The sequence below is a fragment of the Gobio gobio genome (genome assembly GCF_949357685.1).
Source record: "Gobio gobio genome assembly, chromosome: 16".
Classification (NCBI taxonomy): Eukaryota; Metazoa; Chordata; class Actinopteri; order Cypriniformes; family Gobionidae; genus Gobio; species Gobio gobio.
In genome coordinates this window covers 30,138,504-30,161,698 of record NC_137109.1, presented here as the reverse complement: position 1 = coordinate 30,161,698, position 23,195 = coordinate 30,138,504, and the positions used below count along the sequence as shown (strand labels likewise).

The 23,195-nt window shown below is 38.7% G+C and overlaps 1 protein-coding gene across 1 annotated transcript in view; it reads left to right on the top strand.

The window, feature by feature from the left end:
• mcf2a (MCF.2 cell line derived transforming sequence a) overlaps positions 1-22,557 on the top strand; it is a gene marked incomplete at its 5' end in the record, with an annotated part of 38,417 nt that extends 15,860 nt beyond the window's left edge. Inside the window, 20 exons of the mRNA XM_079838538.1 lie at positions 75-266; positions 3,060-3,251; positions 4,057-4,228; positions 5,858-5,940; positions 6,672-6,754; positions 6,834-6,900; positions 6,982-7,097; positions 10,166-10,235; positions 10,341-10,433; positions 10,512-10,604; positions 13,731-13,856; positions 13,928-14,149; positions 14,321-14,413; positions 14,759-14,837; positions 14,925-14,988; positions 17,453-17,553; positions 20,141-20,253; positions 20,350-20,462; positions 21,284-21,387; positions 21,491-22,557. Of these exons, the coding sequence (XP_079694664.1) occupies positions 75-266; positions 3,060-3,251; positions 4,057-4,228; positions 5,858-5,940; positions 6,672-6,754; positions 6,834-6,900; positions 6,982-7,097; positions 10,166-10,235; positions 10,341-10,433; positions 10,512-10,604; positions 13,731-13,856; positions 13,928-14,149; positions 14,321-14,413; positions 14,759-14,837; positions 14,925-14,988; positions 17,453-17,553; positions 20,141-20,253; positions 20,350-20,462; positions 21,284-21,387; positions 21,491-21,531 (2,217 nt within the window). The 3' untranslated portion in view covers positions 21,532-22,557. The remainder of the gene's footprint in view (positions 1-74; positions 267-3,059; positions 3,252-4,056; positions 4,229-5,857; positions 5,941-6,671; positions 6,755-6,833; positions 6,901-6,981; positions 7,098-10,165; positions 10,236-10,340; positions 10,434-10,511; positions 10,605-13,730; positions 13,857-13,927; positions 14,150-14,320; positions 14,414-14,758; positions 14,838-14,924; positions 14,989-17,452; positions 17,554-20,140; positions 20,254-20,349; positions 20,463-21,283; positions 21,388-21,490) is intronic.
• Between the last annotated feature and the right edge of the window lie 638 nt (positions 22,558-23,195).

The following is a 23,195-nucleotide window of genomic DNA, read 5'->3' as shown; positions in this document are numbered from 1 at the left end:
ATCATGTCACCCTGTTCAGGTTGTACACGCAGTCACAAATATACTGATATTTCTGACTGCAGTGTGTGTTTTAGGAGGAGATGAGTCGGGCTCAGGTTCTTATCCTGCATGGGCATCAGCTGGCTGCTGGGCACCACTATGCCATGGCTCTGATTATCCAGCGCTGCAATGAACTCAGACATCAGTGTGACACCCTGACCTCTGCCCTCAGCACTAAAAGCAACTCACTGACACATGCACACGCCCTACTGCACCGCCTTGAAGAGGTGGGCTAACACATTCCCTCTTTATTTTTTAAAGTATCTCGTAATGATTTTGAAAGAAGTCTCTTAATGCTAAACTGTGTCTGCTTTTATTTGATAAAAAATGCTGTAAAAATAGTAATATTGTGAAATATAATTACAGTTTAAAATAACAGTTTTCTGTTTGAATATATATTTTAAAATGTAATAGATTCCTGTGATGGCAAAGCTGAATTTTCAGCATCATTACTCCAGTCTTCAGTGTCACATGATCCATCAGAAATCATTCTAATATGCTGATTTTCTGCTCAAGAAGCATTTCCTATTATTATCATCAGTGTTATAAACAGTTGAGCTGCTTAATATTTTTGTGAAACTGCGATACATTATTTTCAGGATTCTAGCATTTCAAATAAATGCTATAAAAATATCATTAATTTGAAAAATATATTTTTTATGACATAAATGCGTCCTTGCTCATTAAAGGCCCATTCACACCAAGGATGATTATATTGTTCTGAACCAAAACCTTTTCACAGCGATGCCATAGAACAACCATTTTGGTTTGGGTTCCCTAAAGAACCTTTCAGTGATTAGTAAAAAAAAATGTCTTAGTGTGAAGAACATTTTAATAATCTAAGGACCTTTTTCCAAAAGAAATGTCGTCCAATTAACAGGCTCCATGGATGTTAAAGGTTCTTGGAACCATACAGTTCATCCGGAAAGTATTCACAGCACTTTACTTAACACAAAAATAAAAAAACGGGGGGAAAAAAGCACATGTACATGAGTATTCACAGCCTTTGCTCAATACTTTGTTGAAGCATCTTTGGCACAAATTACAGCCTCAAGTCTTTTTGAGTATGATGCTACAAGCTTGGCACACCTATTTTTGGGCGGTTTCTCCCATTCTTCTTTGCAGGACCTCTCAAGCTCCGTCAGGTTGGATGTGGAGTGTCAGTGCACAGCCATTTTCAGATGTCTCCAGAGATGTTCAGTCGGGTTCAAGTCTGGGCTCTGGCTGGGCCACTCAAGGACATTCACAGAGTTGTCCCGTAGCCACTCCTTTGTTATCTTGGCTGTGTGCTTAGGGTCGTTGTCCTGTTGGAAGATGAACCTTCGCCCCCAGTCTGAGGTCCAGGGCACTCTGGAGCAGGTTTTCATCAAGGATGTCTCTGTACATTGCTGCATTCATCTTTCCCTCGATCCTGACTAGTCTCCCAATTCCTGCCGCTGAAAAACACCCCCACAGCATAATGCTGCCACCACCAAGCTTCACTGTTGGGATGGTATTGGCCAGGTGATGAGCGGTGCCTGATTTCCTCCATTGCCATTCAGGCCAAAGAGTTCAATCTTTGTTTCATCAGACCAGAGAATTTTGTTTCTCATGGTCTGAGAGTCCTTTAGGTGCATTTTTGGAAAACTCCAGGCTGTCATGTGCCTTTTACTGAGGAGTGGCTTCCGCCTGGCCACTCTACCATACAGGCCTGATTCGTGGAGAGCTGCAGAGATGGTTGTTCTTCTGGAAGGTTCTCCTCTCTCCACAGAGAAACGCTGGAGCTGTGATCGGCTGTGATCGGCATCGGGTTCTTGGTCACCTCCCTGACTAAGGCCCTTGTCCTGGTGGTTCCAAATAACTTCCATTTATGGATGATGGAGGCCACTGTGCTTATTGGGACCTTCAATGCTGCAGAAATTTTTCTGTACCCTTCCCCAGATCTGTGCCTCTTTACAATCCTGTCTCGGAGGTCTACAGACAAGTCCTTGGACTTCATGGCTTGTTTTGTGCTCTGACATGCACTGTTAACTGTGGGACCTTATATAGGCAGGTGTGTTCCAAATCATGTTCAATCAACTGAATTACCACAGGTGGACTCCAATCAAGTTGTAGAAACATCTCAAGGATGATCAGTGGAAACAGGATGCCCCTGAGCTCAATTTTGAGTGTCATGGCAAAGGCTGTGAATGCTTAGGCCCTGTCCACACGAACACGGGTATTTTCAAAACCGCAGCTTTTTCTACGCGGTTTGGCTGTTCGTCCACACGCAATCGCAGTATCCGGTTACTGAAACCGGACTTTTTTGAAAACTCCGGCCAGGGTGAAGTTTTTTAGAAACTCCGGTTACAGCGTTGTCGTGTAGACGGTGAAACCGGAGATTTCGGCTTGTTAAGTCGAAATGTGCGCCGTTATCGCTTTTGTTTATGAGTGGAGTCTATGCAATGGCGGACGTAACTTTTAATAACTCTGCTAACAGCGCTTATTACATATATACAGATACATGCGCAGTTATCTCATTGTATTGCAGAACAGAGGCGCCAGAATACAACATAGTAAGGCAAGTGTGTGAAGCTTCAGTCCACTTGAGCCCTGCCCCTGTGTATATACAGTTACCTGTCACTGATTCCAAAGTAAACTTGTAGAAGGGTTACACTGAGCCCATGGCATCCCTCAGTGCATCGGTGCTGTGGATGGGACCCATGTGGAAATCAAGCAGCCAATCATAGCGCGGTTTTGCGTTTTCATGTGGACGGAGATTTTTTTAAAACCGTGCTTGTGTGGACGCGATTTTTTTTTAAAACGGAGGAGGAAAAACTCCGGTTATAAAAATACCCGTGTACGTGTGGACTAGGCCTTATGTACATGTGATTTTTTGAAATTGAAATTTGCAAAGATTTCAAACAAACTTCTTTCATATTGTCATTATGGGGTATGCACTGTAAATGCCAATAAAGATCCTTTATTTTTAAGGGTGTATATATTTGACAATATTCCAGTGTCTTGCTTTTTATGGTTCGACTATATGTTTTGTTTTGCAGGCTCAGCGGTGGTGTGATGATGGCGCTTATCTCTTGGCCAATCAGCAGGTGGATAAATTCCAGTCTAAAGAGGGTGCACATACAGCTCTTCGAGATATCGAGAAGTTCCAGGAGGCAGCGCCACCTCTTCTCAGTGCAGGCACAGATGTGCTCTTTCTGGAGTATGAATCTGTGCTCACTCCTTATTTACAGGTGAATACTGACAGACTACAAAAAGACTAGACACAGTTTCAGTTTATTTGATGTCCTATAGACAGTAATTACAGAAATGTACATTTAAGCTTTTGATGGAACTTGAAAGTTTTGATTTTCAGTATTTGTCATATTTATGACTGATTTGGCTGATATTCAGAATAACAATTGATCAATATGGGTTTCTCGATGGTTAATTCTTAAAATGTAATCTTTGGAACCTCTTAATCTTAAACATTTAGCCGCTTTTCTACCATCAGGCTTAATGGTTCTAAGAATGGCAAGTAACCGTTACAGATATGTCATTAGAAACTGCAATAATGTGGTTCCAGATATAGATTACAATCCCTTCTCGGCCTGGAATTCTCAGAATGGTTGTCCAATCATGCTAAACCGTAATGATAGAGTGCGTGTGGTGACATGGCCACTCAGGAATGGTCACTGGTCTGTTGCCTGGCTGCCAGTTTCTCGATAGCTGGCCAAGCATGCTATTTTAGCAAAGTACACACAAGTATATGATCTGATCATCCTTCGTAACGAGGTCGCTATTAACTTATACCGCTAGTAAACTCTTGCATTACCAAGGCAATGACTGACCCATTTGTATTACATTCCAAAGAGCTCTGTTATCAGCCCCACAGTGGAAAATTAAACCATATCCGTACCGGCTGGGCCAGATCGGCTCAAAGTGGAATGGTTAAACAACTAGAATGACTTGTCTTGATGGTGGAAAAGCAGCTTTTGGCTACATGCTAGTCTGAATATAAATGTAAATGCCTTTTCATGTGTGTCTGTGCCATTTCAGGCTCATATAGAGAGGACATTTCAAAAGCATAGCTCTGTCCAGGCTCTAATTCAGTCCAGACAGAACTGCCTGAGGAAACTGGCAGATAAACACGTCCGGCCAATTCAACTGGTGACCCCTCGACCAGAGAACCAACCACGCTCAAAATCCCCCCTCTTCTCCCCCAAACATGGTATGTGCCGGTACAAGACTTTGAAAAAAAAAAAAAGTTCTCACAATCTTACAAATAGTTAATCCTTCTTCTCAAGACTCTGCATTACATGTTTCATATCTGAGAAATGAAGCTAGACAGCATTATTGTGTCATGTACATCAATTGGTACAGTACAAAATGTAGTTACACGCATTAATAAAGCTGTCAAGATCAGAGCTTCACTTAAAGTGGATTGCCTCATAAATCTATGGAAACAACCTACTATCACCTTTGCAAATACACAACTGTTACTTCTTACTAATTAATCCCTATGGATGGTGCAGACTTCCTGGGGTGCATCTTCAATTCACATTTAACACACAACAAAGGCTTTTTTATGACCTATAGTCACATTAATGCTTTTGTGTAAAGGAGGAAGAATTACTTTTTGTTTACCCCAGAATACAAAAATGACATTTTATTCAGTCTGATGTAAGCTAACCTCTCCAGAGAAAAAGGAAGTTGGACTGATTACAGAACAATAATAATATATTTAGTTAATTGTGAAGGAGATGATAAAGTAGGGAGATTTCTGGCACTCAGTATTCAGTATTCTTGAGAGAGCTGACACACTTTAAGATGGAGAGATCAAGGGAAGAAGTGATAGAGATCAGTGGATGTTATTCACATACAGAGGTCATAAACTTGTGCTGTCTTCTGAATGACCTCCAAAGTCAGATCAAACTGATGTTGGAGGCATTTATTGTGTTATGTCCAGTGTTGTGGAAAGTTACTTTGAAAAGTAATGCATTACAATATTGCATAACTCCCTTAAAAAGTAACCCTTTCACACCAAATTTTAAATAATAAGCCTCAGGCTGAAGGAAATGCAAATTCACGCATGTACAGTAGAGGGCGCAGCTCAAACAAACCTTTCAACTGTGCTGCCATTCTGGATAATGGAAGAATAGGACGCAGGAGAAAAAAATTAAATACTTACTTCACCAATAAAAACAAAAAAAATCAAAAGTAATTTTTTCTTATGGTTTAACTGAATCATCACAGGTCAGCAGCAAGGCATTGGTCGATAAAGTTGGTTTATATACATACAAATATTTGTTTTATTTAACATATTTAATTATTGGAGGTTTGCATTTGACTGATTTTATTCATTTTGAAAAAAATATGAGATTAGTAAATGACTGCTCACATTTATTATAAAACTACAACAACCCTCATGTTTACACACGCCTCTGCACTTAGGATTTTTCTCAACATTGGGACAAGAGAACCGTCAGTCAATAAATGGGAAAATAAAGTAACTTGCGTCACTTATTTGAAAAAGTAACTCAGATATTTTGTTTTAAATTTTAAGTAATGCGTTACTTTACTAGTTACTTCAAAAAGTAATCTGATTACGTAACTCAAGTTACTTGGAATGCGTTACCCCCAACACTGGTTATGTCCATTGCTGTCTGCATGTCTTTGTTGATATAAATTGATCGTTCATATTACTGTGGATGTTAATATTTTGTGCTACAGTCTCTGGTCTATTTTAGTAACGCAGATTTAAAATTACTTATACTTTACTTATAAATGTTTTGAAACGTACAAAATATATTAGTGTTAATTCTGTGTTGTATCCACCTGCTCTTCTTGTTTAAAACAGACTTTAATTCCAGTTTAAAGTTCACCTTTGACCTCCCACTGCCCGGCAAAAGAACATCAAGGAAAAGCCCAAACTCCAGGAAGGTAAACAGTACTTTTCCATTTGGTCTTTACAAATGCATTTGTGAGGTTCTTTTACGACCAATTGTCCGAATTTACTACCAATGTTATAATAATACAATATATGGTTGTTTCTTCAACTGTAGGAAACCTGTAGAAAATAAAGCCTCCTCACTAGTTTAATTTTTGTCTGAAACTCATTTCCATCACATCTCAGATTATTTATTGTAATATTATGATTTATTATAAGGGCTCTGTAGTGGAAATTATGGTGACATTTTTTTTTTTTTTTAAATAAAAAATTTCATTGCTTGTATTCAAATTACATTTAAAAAATCACAATTAAATCACATTTTCACATATTTTGCAATTGATAAACATTTAAAAAACATTTGTAAAAAAAAAAAACTCTAAAGATATGTGATTTCGTTGTGATTTTTATTTGTATTTAGGGAACTTAACAGTAAATATATTTTTCATGTTTGTCAATCGTGAAATGTTTACTAAAATATACAGGAATTGATTTTGATTTTTCCTCACACACCAGTTTCCAAGACCATTTGAATGTGATCTTCATATGACAAAATGTGTTTAAGTTGTGCTTTATTTTTTTATGTATTTCGGTTGTCATATAGAAAGAAAGATGTAGAAAGATCAGAAAAGGTAGAAATGACAAGTGCAGTATGTGTGGTTTGATTAAATCAACATGTGCTGGTTTCTGAAGGAAATCATTAAGTGTTTTCTGTGTGGGTCAGATTGAGGTGATTCATGATTATCAGATGGCCAGCTCTCTCCCCTACAGTATAGACGGAGAAGACGGCACTGACCAGCTCAAACGGTGAGTCTGATGTCTGACTTGTTCTGTTTAAATGACACTCTGATGTGTCTGATGACCCTGTTAATGTGTGTGACTCCAGACATGTGATGAAGGAGCTGATAGAGACCGAGAGGATCTATGTGGAGGAGCTTCTGGCGGTGCTCCTGGTAAGGAGCTCCTGTTTTTTCTGAATGTGGCACTGAAAATAGAGTTTAAAGATACTGTATTTTGATGCTGTGGATTTGCAGGGCTACAGGGCTGAAATGGACAATCCGTCTCATGCTTTGGTCCTGCCAACAAGTCTTCGCAACAAGAGAGATGTGCTGTTTGGAAACTTGCCTGATATCTACAACTTCCATAGCAGGCAAGGCCACACACAGTCTCACACACACAGAGAACTTCATAACGCTGCTAACGGCAGGAGCAAAGTGTAAACTTCAGACCGAAATATGATTCTGTTTCCTGTGAGATAAAACAAATCAGACACAACTGCAAACTCACAGTTTTGACTTCAAGACACCTTCATAAAACATCTTATTTTAAATAAAACTTATCGGTTTATGCAGCTGTGTTTGTCAGTGGCTTTGAAACCTGTCTTGCCTGCTGGGTCTTCATCCCCGGGTGAGGCAAATTGCCAAATTGGTTGACTGCAGGAAGCCGTTATGCCAATTAAAGCACTTTAATTACAGCTAAATGGCTGTTGGTCAAATAAGGATTTGATTAAGCCAATGAGAGCTCAGCTGGAAGGGAGCGCATCAGCAGAGCGGGGGCTCTGATAGACAGCTGAGTGTCAGTCAGTCTTATCTATTACAGAGACGGAAATAGGCATAGTGTGACTGGGAAATAAAGAACCAAAATAGTTTATGCATATCCAAAATTATTTATGCATACTAGATATTGTGCATACTAAGTGTAATGCACACATATAATTTTAAAGTGCATACTAGATTTTTACAGCACATACTACGTGTATATATGTAGAGTATACACATTTTATGCTGTATGTATTTGTGGTGTAAATTAGATTGAATACGTACTAATTGTAGTACATACTTAATGTAATGTGCAGAGTTGTTGTAGAACATATATGTGCATAGCTGTAGAATATATATGATTTGTACATACAGATCAGCACACACTACACATATATACAATACACATACACTACCTTTCAAAAGTTTGGAGTCTGTAAGATTTTAAGGCTATACATAGCAAAAAAAACAATTATTTAGTCAATATTTTTGCCGTGTTTTCCAGTAAAAAAAATTTACTTGAAGCAAAATAATTTTAAGATCAAGACTTTTAGGGCCCTATTTTAACGATCTGAAACGCAAGTGTAAAAACGCGAAGCGCAAGTAACTTTGTGGGCGGGTCTCGGCGCTGTTGCTATTTTCCCGGCGGGATAAATGGCTCTTGCGCCCGGCGCAAATCTAAAATGGGTTGGTCTGAAGTAGCTTCATTATTCATAGGTGTGGTTTGGGCGTAACGTGAATAAACCAATCCGAGCGTCATCCAACATTCCCTTTAAAAGCAGGTGCGCAAGTTCCATAATGGATTGCTATTATTATGGCGTATTTACCAGGCGCACGCCAGGAGCGGTTCACAGCCGAGGAGACTGATGAACTTGTAAGAGCAGTGAAAGACAGAGAAGTGAAGTTGTAATGTTGTACATTATGGTAAAGGTGATTTCACAGTCTTTTTTTTTTCAGTCTTTCAGTTTTTTCAGTTTTTCAGTCGATTTTTTTTCCTGGTTCTTGACGGACAAACCAATTTGTCAGATGTCCTTATATACATATATGTCTTGCCACTATTGGGCAAACAGGTCTTATCCTTAATTATTACAATTAGCCTGAATCATTTGTAAGCTAGATTTATGCCTATTTTTTCACATCTTCGTGGCACACCACAATGATTTCCGTCATCTCATGTGTTAATATTTTTTTAGTGTAACAATTTATGATTTGCAAAAATAACTGTTGCATCTGTGTAGGTTACATGAGCAAAGTGTATGCGCGTTGTGCACGCTATACATTATGGTCAAGCATGCGCCCTTAAAATAGCATAATGAACAACGCGCAACGCGCCACTGACTTTAGACTAGGTTTTTTCTGGTCAGTGGCGCAATTGTTTAATGGAACAGCAAAATAGCACCAGGGATTGTTTGCGCCGGAACACGCCTCCTTTTTTGCGCTGAACCGCCCAGGTAGCGCAAGTTCATTCACTAGTTTAGCGACGTGCTTCTGTGGAGGGAAAAGCGCGCTTTGCGCAGGTGCAAAATAGGAATGACACATGCGTCGGTGTACAAAGTCAATTGCGCTGGGTGCAAGATAGGGCCCTTAGAGTTTTTAGTAAATATGTGTTGAATTAAGTGTCTTTTACTTTTTTGTTACATTTATGTTCAAAATAAGAACATTTTGTTCTTAGAAAAACAATAATAATATGTTAAAATATATATTTAAGAATATATTATATATATATATATATATATATATATATATATATATATATATATATATATAATATATATATAATATATATATATACTACCATTCAAAAGTTTTTCTTTTAAAGAAATGAATAGTTTTATTCAGAGAGGATGCATTAAATTGATCAAAAATGACAGTAAAGACATTTATAATGTTACAAAGGATTTATTATTAAGCTTTGCCATCACAGGAATAATATATACAATAATCTAGCATGCATAAATAATTTACCAGCTATTTTGGTTCCTTATTTCCCAGTCACACTATGCCTCATTCCGTTTCTGTAATAGATTAACTGTAAAAGACTGACTGACACTCAGTGAGGTGTATATATACACAGTGCACAACAGTGAGCACAGGACGCTTCTTTCAAAAACATAAAAAAATTGGACCCACTTTATATTAGGTGGCCTTAACTACTACTACTAACATTTTGATTAATCATTTGATACAATGCACTTATTATGTACATACATGTTTTTACATTGTACTTACATTTCAAAAAATGCCTGCATGTAATTACGTCTGTAATTAATTTCTGTAGTTACATTTGTAATTACACTGTTGACACTTCCATTACACCAAACCCTACCCTTAAACTTACCCATACAACCACACCTGTCCCTAACCCTACCCGTATCCCACCTCAATATCAGCAAAAGTGTTTTGCAATACTATATGAACACAGTAAGTACATTGTACTTATTTTTTGATGTAAGTACATAGTAGTTAAGGCCACCTAATATAAAGTGGGGCCAAAAAATTCTTACCGACCCCAAACTTTTGAATGACAGGGTATTATATTAAATAATGAAATAGCTTAAAACTTATTACAGCTTATTACATTTAAATAATGAGCAGTTTGTAGTTTGACAAGCTACATTTTTCAAAGAAGTTTCCGCAACACTGTTACAAAAGTGTGTGACTTGTGTCTTTTGTTCTCCAGTGTCTTCCTACAGGATTTGGAAAGCTGTCTAGAGAGTCCAGAGGCAGTAGGGGCGTGTTTTCTGGAACGGGTGAGGAAGTTTAAAACACTATATGAAAATAATTTGAGGTTAGTTTTTACATCTTTCTTTTGTTTTGACAAACAGATCTAACATAAAATATTTGTCTATTTTCAGAAAGACCATTTTCATTTATATGAATGTTACTGTCAGAACAAGCCTCGATCTGAGTCCTTATGGAGGCAGGTCTCTGACTGTCCATTCTTCCAGGTATTAAAAATCATCTCCATCTATATAAACACTGGCATTCATCTAGAAAAAATCTGAGATCTGTGCTTTGTGTTTCAGGAATGCCAAAAGAAGCTGGAACACAAACTTGCTCTTGACTCATACCTGTTGAAACCAGTCCAGCGCCTTACGAAATATCAACTCCTATTAAAGGTGTGAACTTCAGCTGAATACAAATGTGCATTTAGGATGTTTTCATACTACATCTTTTGGTTAGTCCGTTTGACCTTGTTAGGGGGGTTCAGGGGCAGTGTCCCCCTATAAAATTTTGATTTCTCTGATCTACTGTGGATTTTAAGATGTTTGAAGACCAAAAAAGAAATAATGGTGGGCAGTAGATTATTTGTCAATTCCTGATCCTCATCTCTATCATCTCCATCACTCTTTCTTTTTCTCTCAGTCTCCTTATCTTGCCCCATCTCTTCTGAGCTTTGATAGTCTTTTGATTTTTGTCTGTGTCAATGAAGAAAGTAAACATAGGTTCAACTAATATTTATGTTTTACAAATCATTTATACATGATAGTTTACGGAAGGCTACCAGGAAAGCTAGGTGACGAAGTTCGCTAAATTCATTCACAACATCCATTAATTATTAATCTTATGCCTAATATGATGAAAACGGCTGTTAATGTTTCTTATCCCCTCACTGCATTTTCTGAATCACATACATTATAGGCCCATTTTTTATTCAAAATGGTGAAATTAGACAAATGTTTATTAGTGTGCAACCCTGATTATATTTGTTGGTTGTTTAACATTTCTATCCTAAAACAGCTGTCAAATATGAAATGTTTAGTTTAGCTACTTGCATCTTATCTCGCACTTTATGACGGTTAGCTGAAGCGTCAAGCTGAGCTGGAATTCGCGCTCAGCAGCTTTAGTGAACTAAAAGCCCACCTAGTTTGATTTGATTGGTCATCTTAATTATTTTGACATTGTTGAGTGGTGACAGACCGCTGAGGCAGCTCAGATGAGAAGGTCGGTAATCTTGGTGTTGTGCAATGCAGCACTAAAGTAGAGTACATTATGCAAGGATTTCAAAACCTTTACACAGGGCTGTCGCTAGTGGGGTGAAAGGTGGTGACAATTATAGGGGTCCCCACTGCCCAAGGGGCCCCCTAAATCCAGTAGTTATGCTATATATTTCCCTACTCTTATGAATCATTATAGTATATACATTTGTATGCCTGATAGTTCAATAAAAAACACAAAAACATGCAATTTAGTTAAATAAGTTTTCCAAATCTCTTATCTTTCCCCTCCCTAATAAATGGTTTAGTCCGGTTATAAATTATTTCAGCTCAATCAGTGGCAAACAGCAGAGAGACCCAATAAAACCTCAAGTCCCACCCCAGCTAGTAAACAGAACCAATCATAGTTGAGGCTGCTCCGAGAACAGTTGAAGTTGGAAGTAATGTTACAGTGGAAGTGAGACTGACTGAAGATGCAGGAAAAAAATCTGGGTACCAGTAATGTCATGAAAAGGAAAGGGAGGCCAGGAAAAATGCTCAAGTCTATCAAAATGTTCTTTAACATTAACGTTATTTTAAACATTCTTTTAGTGCACTGTAGGGAGTCAATTTTTATATACAACAGTGCCCTGATCTGCCCAATTAATTTAGTGGGAATAGAACGCTGCCCGCGCACTCCGGTGCGGTCAACATCTCTGTATACCTGTGCAACGCGCACCGACTGAATGATTATGCGCTCAAAGTCCCCGTCTTTTTGCGAAATTATTTAGTTTGTTGGTTTGTATAACATGCAGAAATATATGCGTGTCACAAGGATTACAGACTTTGACTGCATCCTTTTTCATTTCTGAATATTTATCTCAGCTGTTAGACACCAGACTGACTGTAAATACATTCTATAGGCCTATTCTATTGCTGGTATGCCTACTTTAAAAAAGGTTTATTTTATCATTTTATACATTTCTTGTCTTGCATAATTGCTTGATGATTGTAAACAAAGTTATTAATCGCTTAATGCCATTTTTTATATAATGTTTATATACAACTTTTTATATAAAAAAGTAAAAACAATAACCTTATTTGCATTTATTTATTTATATCTGTTTAGTTATTTTGCAAGAAATCCTTATTAGGTGCATGTTACCAGATGTGGGCCTCCATGCTTACCGTTACAATGTATATATACTGTATATACGTATATGATATGAGTGGAGGGCGTCGGGGGCCCACATCAATGTTTTTTTTTTTAGGGGGCCCGGAATTCACTAGCTACGGCCCTGCCTTTACACCTTAGAAAAGTACAGAGGTCCAGACCTCATTGCTGACTACGGCCATGATTGCACCTCATATACTTAAAAAAGGTGTTCTGGGAATACAGTTCATGTGAACTGCAGTTGGTATCATATCATCCTGCAAGCTTGTGTCATTTTAGTCCACCAAGAAATACACTCATCAGCCACTTTATTAGGTACACCTGTTCAATTGCTCAAGTTGTTTTCACCTGTATTTAGCATAAACAATGTGAAAGCATGGACCCATCCTGCCTTGTATCAATGGTTCAGGCTGCTGGTGGTGTAATGGTGTGGGGGATATTTTCTTGGCAGACTCTGGACCCCTTAGTACCAACTGAGTATCGTTTAAACACCACAGCCTACCTGAGTATTGTTCCTGACCATATCTATTCCTTTATGACCGCAGTGCACCCTTCTGCAGGATAATGCTGGATAAATGTCAAAAGCTCAAATCATCTCAAACTGGTTTATTGAACATGACAATGAGTTCACTATACTCAAATGACCATGTCACCAGATCTCAATCCAATAGAGCACCTTTGGGATGTGGCGGAACGGGAGATTTACATCATGGATGTGCAGCTGACAAATCTGCTGCAACTGTGTGATGCTATCATTTCAATATGGACCAAAATATCTGAGGAATGTTTCCAGCACTTTGTTGAATCAATTCTGAAGGCAAAAGGGGATCCAACCCGGTACTAGCAATGTGTTCCTAATAAAGTGGCCAGTGAGTGTAGTTTTGAAGATGAAAGAATAAATGTTTCTATTGTTAACTAAAGCTGAAACTATTAATAACATTTCTGTTAATTTAAATAAAGCTGAAATAATATAAAATTTAAGTATTAGTTGAAACAAAAATGACAAATGTTGCCTTGGCAATAAACGAAAGTTAAATCAATAAAAACTAAAAATGAACTAAAAAAAATCCTAATATTTAAAATATAATATTATTATATAATATTTAATCTGATTGTTCATTAAATCAGGAATTTGTATGTATGTCTGATAATAGGAGCTTCTGAAGTACAGCTCAGGCTGTGAGAGAGTTTCTGAACTGCAGGGGGCGCTAGCAGCCATGCTGGACCTGCTGAAGTCAGTCAATGACTCAATGCACCAGATTGCCATCACTGGATATGAGGTGACATTTTTACCAACTTAAAATGAGTGTCTGTGTGTGTCAGTATATAGTTAACATGTTGTTCGTTGCAGGGTGATCTCAGCGATCTGGGCCGTGTGCTAATGCAGGGCTCCTTCAGTGTGTGGATTAGTCATAAGAAGGGTCCGACCCGTGTGAAGGAACTGGCCCGCTTTAAGCCCATGCAGAGGCACCTATTCCTGCATGAGCACGCACTTCTCTTCTGCAAGCGGCGAGAAGATCATGGAGAGAACGCTGACAAAACTCCCTCCTACAGCTTCAAGCACTGTCTTAAGGTACGGCACACTTACTGCTGTTTTTAACATACACAAACATGTGCATGCATCTCTGTATATCAGCCTTCTTTCCTTGTTTTTAAAATGTTGTTCTATTGTATGTCACAGGATATGAAATGTTTATAGCTGTGTACTTATCTGTGAGTATAAAATGGTGTGTTTATGTCGCAGATGAGTGCAGTAGGTATTACGGAGAACGTCAAAGGAGATGTGAAAAAGTTTGAGATCTGGTACAGTGGCAGAGAGGAAGTCTATGTAATACAGGTAAGAATGTTTAAAGTGACAGTGCGTTCAAAAATGAATGCAATTGCAGTCTCAACGATTCTTATTAACTCGTTTTCATAGAGGTCTGTCGAACCAAAATTTGCTGTGTAACTGTTGTTATACTTGTCCAAATACAAAATAATAAAACCTAGAGAACTACTTACACATTTTTCAAAGTTCAAAGAAAGGTAACTGAGCATCTCTAACTGCCCCCTTTTTCTTATAAAATATTCAAAAATTAATGCACTTTTTTTATCATATGTTACTCATATGTTAAAATTATTATTTAATGGACAGGGATAATGATTACTATTATATACATTGATATGCAAAAAATTCTCATAGGCTCCCACAGTGGAGGTGAAGATCACCTGGCTAAACGAGATCAGAAAGATTCTGACCAACCAGCAGAAACAACTCAAAGGTTTCAACACATTTCCCATGATAAAATGCCTCTATTATTCCTTCACAAGTACTCTGAGTAATCTGTGATCTTCTCTCATTGGTCCAGAGGAGTTATATCACTCTGCTGCAGTCTCAGAGCAGATGCCGATGTCTCCGCCCCTCTCAGTTAGGTAAGAATCCACTAGTGTGCAAAACACTATCCCTCTCTAATCCCCGATTGAACCCTCATATTCAACACTCACCAATCATTCTCTTTCCTTGACCTTTTGGCTTAGACCAGCTTTTTTGCTGCTTTTATCCGTTAGATCTCCCATATGACACTTCCTTCTCAGAATCCCGCCAATAGCTTTTATAGTACCATCCCCGCTTTTATAGCCCCTGCTTTAGCAATTCATGTGTAGACAGGGTCCAAAATTAACTTCTACTTTTTAATTATATGTAACTTTTTGTGAATTAAGAATGTTTACCTGCAATAAATATATAGGTCATATAATTTAACATTTTATATTTATATTACATTATACCTGCATATAGTGGATATACACTATATTGCCAAAAGTTTTGGGACGCCTGCCTTTACATGCAGATGAAATTTAATGGCATCCCATTCTTAATCCGTAGGGTTTCATAAGGAGTTGGCCCACCCTTTGCAGCTATAACAGCTTCAACTCTTATGGGAATCTTTGACCATTCTTCAAGAAGCGCATTTGTGAGGTCAGGCACTGACTCCAAACCCAGACTCGTCCATCGGATTGCCAGACAGAGAAGCGTGATTGGTCACTCCAGAGAACACGTCTCCACTACTCTAGAGTCCAGTGGCGGCGTGACTTACACCACTGCATCTGATGCTTTGCATTGCACTTGATGATGTAACTCTTGGATGCAACTGCTTGGCCATGGAAACACATTCCATGAAGCTCTCTACGCACTGTTCTTGAGCTAATCTAAAGGCCACACGAAGTTTGGAGGTCTGTAGCTATTGACTCTGCAGAAAGTTGGCGACTTTTGCACACTGTGTGCCTCAGCATGCGCTGACCCCGTTTACGGGGCCTACCACTACGTGGCTAAGTTGCTGTTTTTCCCAATTGCTTCCACTTTGTTATAATACCACTAACAGTTGACCGTTGAATATTTAATAGTAAATTTCACGAATGGACTTATTGCACAGGTCGCAACCTTTCACTGTACCACGCTTGAATTCAGTGACCCATTCTTTCCCAAATGTTTGTAAAAGTGTCTGCATGCCTAGGTGCTTGATTTTATACACCTTTGGCCAAGGAAGTGATTGGAACACTTGAATTCAATGATTTGAAGGGGTGTACCAATACGTTTGGCCTCAACCCGATATACCACCTTTGGGATGAATTTGAGCGAAGACTGTGAGCCAGGCCCTCTCGTCCAACATCAGTGCCTGACATCACAAATGCGCTTCTAGAAGAATGGTCAAAAATTCCCATAAACGCACACCTAAGCCTTATGGAAAGCCTTCCCAGATGAGTTGAAGCTGTTAAAGCTGCAAAAGGTGGGCCAACTCCATATTAAACCCTGCGGATTAAGAATGGGATGTCATTAAAGTTCATATGCATGTAAAGGCAGGCGTCCCAAAACTTTTGAATCACTCACCACTAACATTAGTGAAGGTCAGATGATCATTATTAAAATTTGACTTAAATCATATAATGTTGGAGTTTCTAATTAAGTAACTGCCTACTGGTGAGTAACTGTTTTATTCACTTGCCAATGCCATTTTTTACTGTGATTTGGCGAGTGTTCATTTTGGACCCTGTGTGTAAGCCTGACATATTTCTTGTATTTGCATATATGGAACCCATACACATTCAGGTTGTCTCATTTTAACAAATCCTAATAAAAGTGTATGAAAAAAATTTCTGATGATGATGATAATGGTGATGGGGATAAAGCCGCTGTGTGTGGTTGCCTGTCCTCCCACAGGGCCGTGCGGCCTTCCCGTGGCGTTCTTAAGGGCTGCCTGCCCCGCCTGGACCTTGTGTCCCTGTCGGGGGGCGTGTGTGTGTGCCTTCGCGCTCGGAGCCCACGCCTCACTCGCCCCTCCCAGCGACAGTGACGCTCAGTGGTAAAGCAGGCGGGAGGGGGGCTGCTCCAATCTGTGCTCCGTCACATACAGGGCTGCTACAGCCACACTTTAACCACCATCGCTGTCCCTTCCATACATTCCTAACCCCTCCGATCTCACCAGCAGTACCCTGCTCATCAATATAATAGGCAGATGCTTTGCCAGCTCATCTCTGCATCTGTTTTGCATGACATGCAAACAAAAAAGAACACTAGAAGGGTTTAGTTTGACTCCATCGTTTTGCCTGTTGAACAATGCTTTGAAGAAAAAACTTTTTTTGAGATCAAGACAGATATGTTAACAAGCTAAGCCTGTTGAGTCGTATCTCGACAAATCAAAATCTTTATTTTCCCTCCATTTCCTTATCAGCACGTCTGTTATGAAAGAGTCATGAAATTACTGCCATCTGTCCATATCTGCCAGCTTCTTATATGGTTTGTGCTGAGCTGATGGCTGGTTTGGCTCCTCTTTCATGTATTAGAGATGGTGTATGTGTGAATGATTGTTTATTTACTTCATGCTCTGCTCTTGTCCCACAGCAAACAGCAACGAGCGTCAGTCAGCTCAGAGGGGACTGAGTCAGGCCACAGCAGTCCAGACCCGTTCAGCTCCTCTAGCCAGCACCAGCGCAACAGACGCAGTGAGTATTACACACTTAAAAACCTGCACATACACACTTAAAGGGATGGTTCACCCAAAAATGAAAATTATCCTATGATTTACTCAACCCATCCTTGGTGTATATCTTCTTTCAGACAAACTCAATCGGAGTTATATTAATAAATAAATCATTGCTCTTCCAAGCTTTATTATGGTAGCGAAAGGCACCTCTCACGGTTCACACTAAAAGGCTGGGCAACAAACTCAAGCTCATCTTCTCTTATATTGAAATCCTCCAACATTTCTCTTTAGGTTTGTTTTTCTCTATCCTCTGCGCTTCCACGTTTGTCAATACGTTGTAGCGAATTAGCTCTGAGGGGAAATATTAATAATGATTCATAACTCATGATGATTATTCATTATGATTAATAATGAATATTTGAATCAGTTAAATAGATTAGCTTGATGTAGCTACATTAACATTGCAATCATTCAATCAGTTCGTCCTAAGGACGTTCAGTATTGATTATTAATTTAATTCTTAGAAAAGGGTATTTTTCATGGCCACAGAAAAATAATTATTTCTTTGAATTTACCTAAGCGCTTAGAGTGCATAGCAAGATCGATCATTTAAGGGACAATATGTTTGCAGGCAAAGAGTCAGGACCAACATATATTGTGCACAAAATGTAATAACTAAATCACAGAACAAGACTATAACTAACAGAAGACATACATGACATACACAATTCATACATGACAAGAGGTAAGGTTAAAGTGGTTGGAGGGAAAAGGGTCAGAACAGATTGATGAAGTTATGCAGAAAGTCTAGAACCTTTTGGAAGAACCACCATTAATAAACTTCTTTGTCTGAACAAAGAGTTTACAGTTTTACTAACTACACAGCGATTTCTGTTTCGTACTTTACTTGCATTTAGCCTGAGCTGTAGAAGACCGTCTGAGGTGAAATCGCAGGAGAAAGTTTGTGGGTTCCGTCCGATTGCTTTGACGTGGCGATCAAGTTCTTCTGCATTGGATGAAGAAGAAATGATGAGCTTGCGTGGTTGCTTCGAATCCATTGAGGATGAGAAAATTGCACATGGCATGCAGAGTCTGGGCCTTCTGGTCAATGGCCTTGTGAGGCCTTTGGCTCGGTGTGTATGGAGGCCTGCCATGTGGGAGCTGGCGGGAGCCCACAGACACAGTGTGTCATGTCCGTGAAGCAGGAGAAGAGAGAGAAGGAGGGACGAATGCATTGCTCCTTAAGAAGTCTGCAGGAGGTCACCACCTCCTGAAGTAGACTTGACCGATGAGATTGTTGGGATTTCCAAGCGGGAAGTTCCTTTGGAGATTTTATGGCCCTTTGTTTTAAACATGAAATCAAAAGGGTCTGTGCCCAATTATACTCTAATTAATGCAACAAACACATATTGCCTCCTACGAGAACATGACATACATGAAAGTGTAAGTCATGAAGCGAGCATTAATTTGATTGGAGACACGACATACCTGAAATAGTAAGTTGTTCATAAGACATTCTTAAGTGACATACGATGCTACGGACCCTTTACAAGACAGTTATGTGTGTACATACAAGGTCCTAGGGTGCTTGTTTATTTATAGACCGTTTGTCTATAACTTGAGGCAAAAGCGTGTGTTTTACAGGCTTTGTGGACTTTCCATGTGGCCAAATTCTTTTGGGGTCGTAAAACGTCTTATCAGTTTTGTTTCCAGGGTAACCGAGGATCCTTCTCTGTTGTGTTGGGGGAAGGTCTGTTACTAAGCACAAAGTATTTAAAACATATTTGTTAAATGTAACAGGCAATTATGTGTCTGATTAGCCTCAATCACTACAACGTCATGTGTTGGGTCGGGTGTTACTCTTTCGCCATAAATCAATGCATACGGCTGGTCTGTTGGAAGCTAGTTATTTTAGTTTATAAAGTTTTAAATATGGATATTTTTCTTACACAAAGACATCTCCTCTCTTCGGAAGCCTTTATTAACCCACTTCAGTGGGCCTTAATTAAGCCACTGGAGTCGTATGGATTACTTTTATGAATCGATGGATACACTTTTTTGGGCTTCAAAATCTTAACCCTCATTCACTGCCATTATAAAGCTTGGAAGAGCCAGGACATTTTTTATATAATATAACTCTGATTGTATTCGTCTGAAAGAAGAAAGTCATATACACCTATAATGGCTTGGGTGAGTAAATCATGGAGTAATGAACTATCCCTTTAAGTATGCATGCAGATGTGAATGTGTAAGACCAACACAATGCAAGTGTAGTGTCATTGTAAAAACTTAATTTTAAGTACTTACCAACATATACTTATAAACGCTTACAAAGCAGTGTAGTTAAAGTGTAATTCTTACTGTTTGACCTGACCCTACACATGTAAAACCATTATCCCCACCACAACAAACTTCAAGTCAAAACTCAAAGCCACACACAAACAGTAAACATGAAGGAGCATGTGATTTCTCCATCCACATACATCTGTAAGATGGTGCAGGCTGTCAGCATTAGATGGGTTAATCAGATATTGAATTCGGAATGTGTTTCATGACTCAGAATCCAAGAGTTTCCACTGAAGCATGCATGCGGTGTGTTTGTGTAGGCTGGCCGGGTGCACCTTATTCTGTAGATATCTGTGAAGGTCTGGAGGACTGGAGTGGAGCAAATAGCCTCTCTAACCCGTCTGACACTGAAGAGGAGGACACCACCCATTTGGTGATAAATCCCACACTAACTTATTTCAGATGTGGTAACTCATGTAGAGTGACGGACGTTTTTTATAGCCTTCACTTGTTCATCTGTTTGTTTTAGGTTCCAGGCAGATACAGGGCCTTTGTCGACTGGAGGAAAACCGGGCTGGATAACTTGATCATTAAGTGTGGTGATATCATACAACTACAGCATGAGGAAAATGATGGCCAGTGGTGAGTGATGTGTGGGGAACATAAATTGATATTCTGGGTGAAATGCAACTTAAAAGGATAGTTCATCCAAAAATGAAACTTCTGTCATCATCATTCCAAACCTGTACGCCGTTCTTTCTTGTGCAAAAAAACAAAAGGAGATACTTTGAGAAATGCCTCAATGTTTGTACAATGGAAAACAATAGTCACCAAAACTGTTTGGTTCCCAACATTCATTAAAAAAAAAACATAATCTGTTGTGTTTAAACAACATGAGATTGAGTAAATTATGACAGAATTTTCATTTCAGGGTGAACTATCCATTTAAACTCAACAGAATCATGAATTCGATTCTCTCAAAATGTGTAAAAAAAAAAAAGAGAAATGTAATTCTATTATAAAACCAACAATTTTAACAAGGTTTGGGCAAAGGGTTTATGGCAAAAAAGTTGCTTTACTAGTTAAAAAAAACTGTTTTTTAATGTCTTATTATTTTAATTCTACTTCCTAACATTCAAATTCAAAATGTGATCGCACACCCTGTTTGTTACCTCAATTTAAATTCAGGATTCAATTCTTAATTCATTCTCAATTCTGAATAATGCAAAAACTTTAAAGATCAAATAATACATGTATTACTGAATAATTGTTTTAACACGCACACAAAACTGTTATTCACATTTCTGCTTTTACACCCTCTGTAAGCTTTTGTAAGATTTCTGTGGTAACTATAGATCATAACCAGATTATTTCATGCTTACGGTAGTAAAATAAAAAAAAACGCAAGACTGAAGTGGTGTGGTTAGTTTGGTGTGAATCAGTTTATCTGTGAACCGTCACAGGCTGGTGAAGAATCTGAGTCGCAGACAAGAAGGCCGTATCCCTACTGCCAACCTGCAGGGCATTCTGGGCGACAGCATCAAGAATCACTCCAACCGGCTTGGAGGTGAGAGTCTATTTGGACATCCGCTGCCTGTTTAGCGTAGTTCCCTGAAGACACGAAAGCCTCCTTGTTGCATATGATTCATGCTGCCCTATCTTCTCCGCAGACCCAGGGAATCGTAAAGCGCGGAAGCTCAGCACACCGTGAAGAAATCATCTAGTGCTATATTGGACCTTCGCATTCACACTTGGTAGCTCAGATTGGACGTAACTATATGGATTCAGACTTGACCAGCAGGATTGTATTTGCGATCAGACACTACTAAAATGCAAAATACGTATTGCTTTTTTTACACCTTACAAGAGATCTGCACCATTTCAGAAAACCCAGAGAGCGCTCTTAAAGATCCGAACACTTCAGTCCTCCTGACTACGTGAAGCCTAGAACATTCTGACTCTGGGATTGTCCCAGTAGACTTGACAGTTTTTTTTAAAGAATCAAGGCTCATCAAAACCACTTCTTATCTGACTTTGTCGCTGTCTTCAAGGTTAATCCTCCTTGAAGACCAATGAAAACATTGTGTTCGTAATGGACCTGGATTTTTAAACTGTGTGCGTTTGTGCTGTTATTTATCATGTACTGTTATTGTTGTATTTATCCTCTTTGAACAAACAGAGCTCTACCTGAGAGCTTTAATGCCAAATCATGCAGTGCCATAATGCCTGTTTCCCCACTTTTATTTAATGTAGTGCACTAGTTACCTCAACAAAAACATTTCAAAGCACTTTATTCAGGTCACACAAATGTGTGGTCTTTTGTGTCTCTCTGCAGCTTTAAACCAGTTGAGTTTTGCATGCCATCAATTCTTACCTCTCTTATTAAGTAAAATTCTCTTGTCAGGCACTTTACATGCAAAAAATGCTCTTCGAACTTAGTAATTTTGTCTTCTTTCTAGTCTAAATATCTAAAAATTCTTAAATCAAGATGCATTTACTAGATAAGTAAAATGACATAAGATATTTTTACTTTTTTTTTTTAATATAAAATCAAAATTAAGGATTTTTTGCTTAAAACAAGCTAAATGATCTGCCAATGGGGTGAGAAAAATAATCTTCCCAAACAGAAGTACCTTAGTCCCAAACAGAAATAAGATTATTTTTCTCACCCCATTGGCAGATAATTTTGCTTGTTTTAAGCAAAACTCACTTAATTTAGACCCCCCCCCCCCCCCCCAGAAAACAAGAAAAAATATCTTATGTAATTTTATTTATCTAGTAAATGCACCCTGATTTGAGAATTTTTAGATATTTGGACTGGAAACAAGAAAAAACTACTAAATAAGAAGAGCATTTTTTGCAGTGTGCTCCACCAGCTTGAAGATCTGGAGGCCGTCATGTAAATGTTGACTTTATAACCACAAATATGAGCCATGAGGGGGCGAACAGAGCTCATGTGTGTTTCTGGTCACAATCGTAGCTCCACGTGCGGATGCAAATCAGAGCCGTGTTAGTGGAGATTTTTTATTAAATGAGATCATACAGCAAACATTGAATATACCCACTGTTTCGAATGCTCAATTAAATATTAATTGCAGCCTTATATGAATTTACTACATAAAATCAGGCCCACAGTTGGAGGGCTTACTTTGATATACCAGCGTTTGAAGTGGAAATGAGCTATGTGTAGCAGCAGGAGACGCTGTGGTGTACATATCTCTTATGTTATTAATTTCGCTATCAAGTTGTTCCCTTCCAGCGTGGAGCTTCAGCCACACACCCAAGATCTAGCCATGTAAAGGAAATATGCCTGTGCTGTATTAAGGCTCGTTCACAACAAGAACGATAACTATAATGATAACTACACTCACCTAA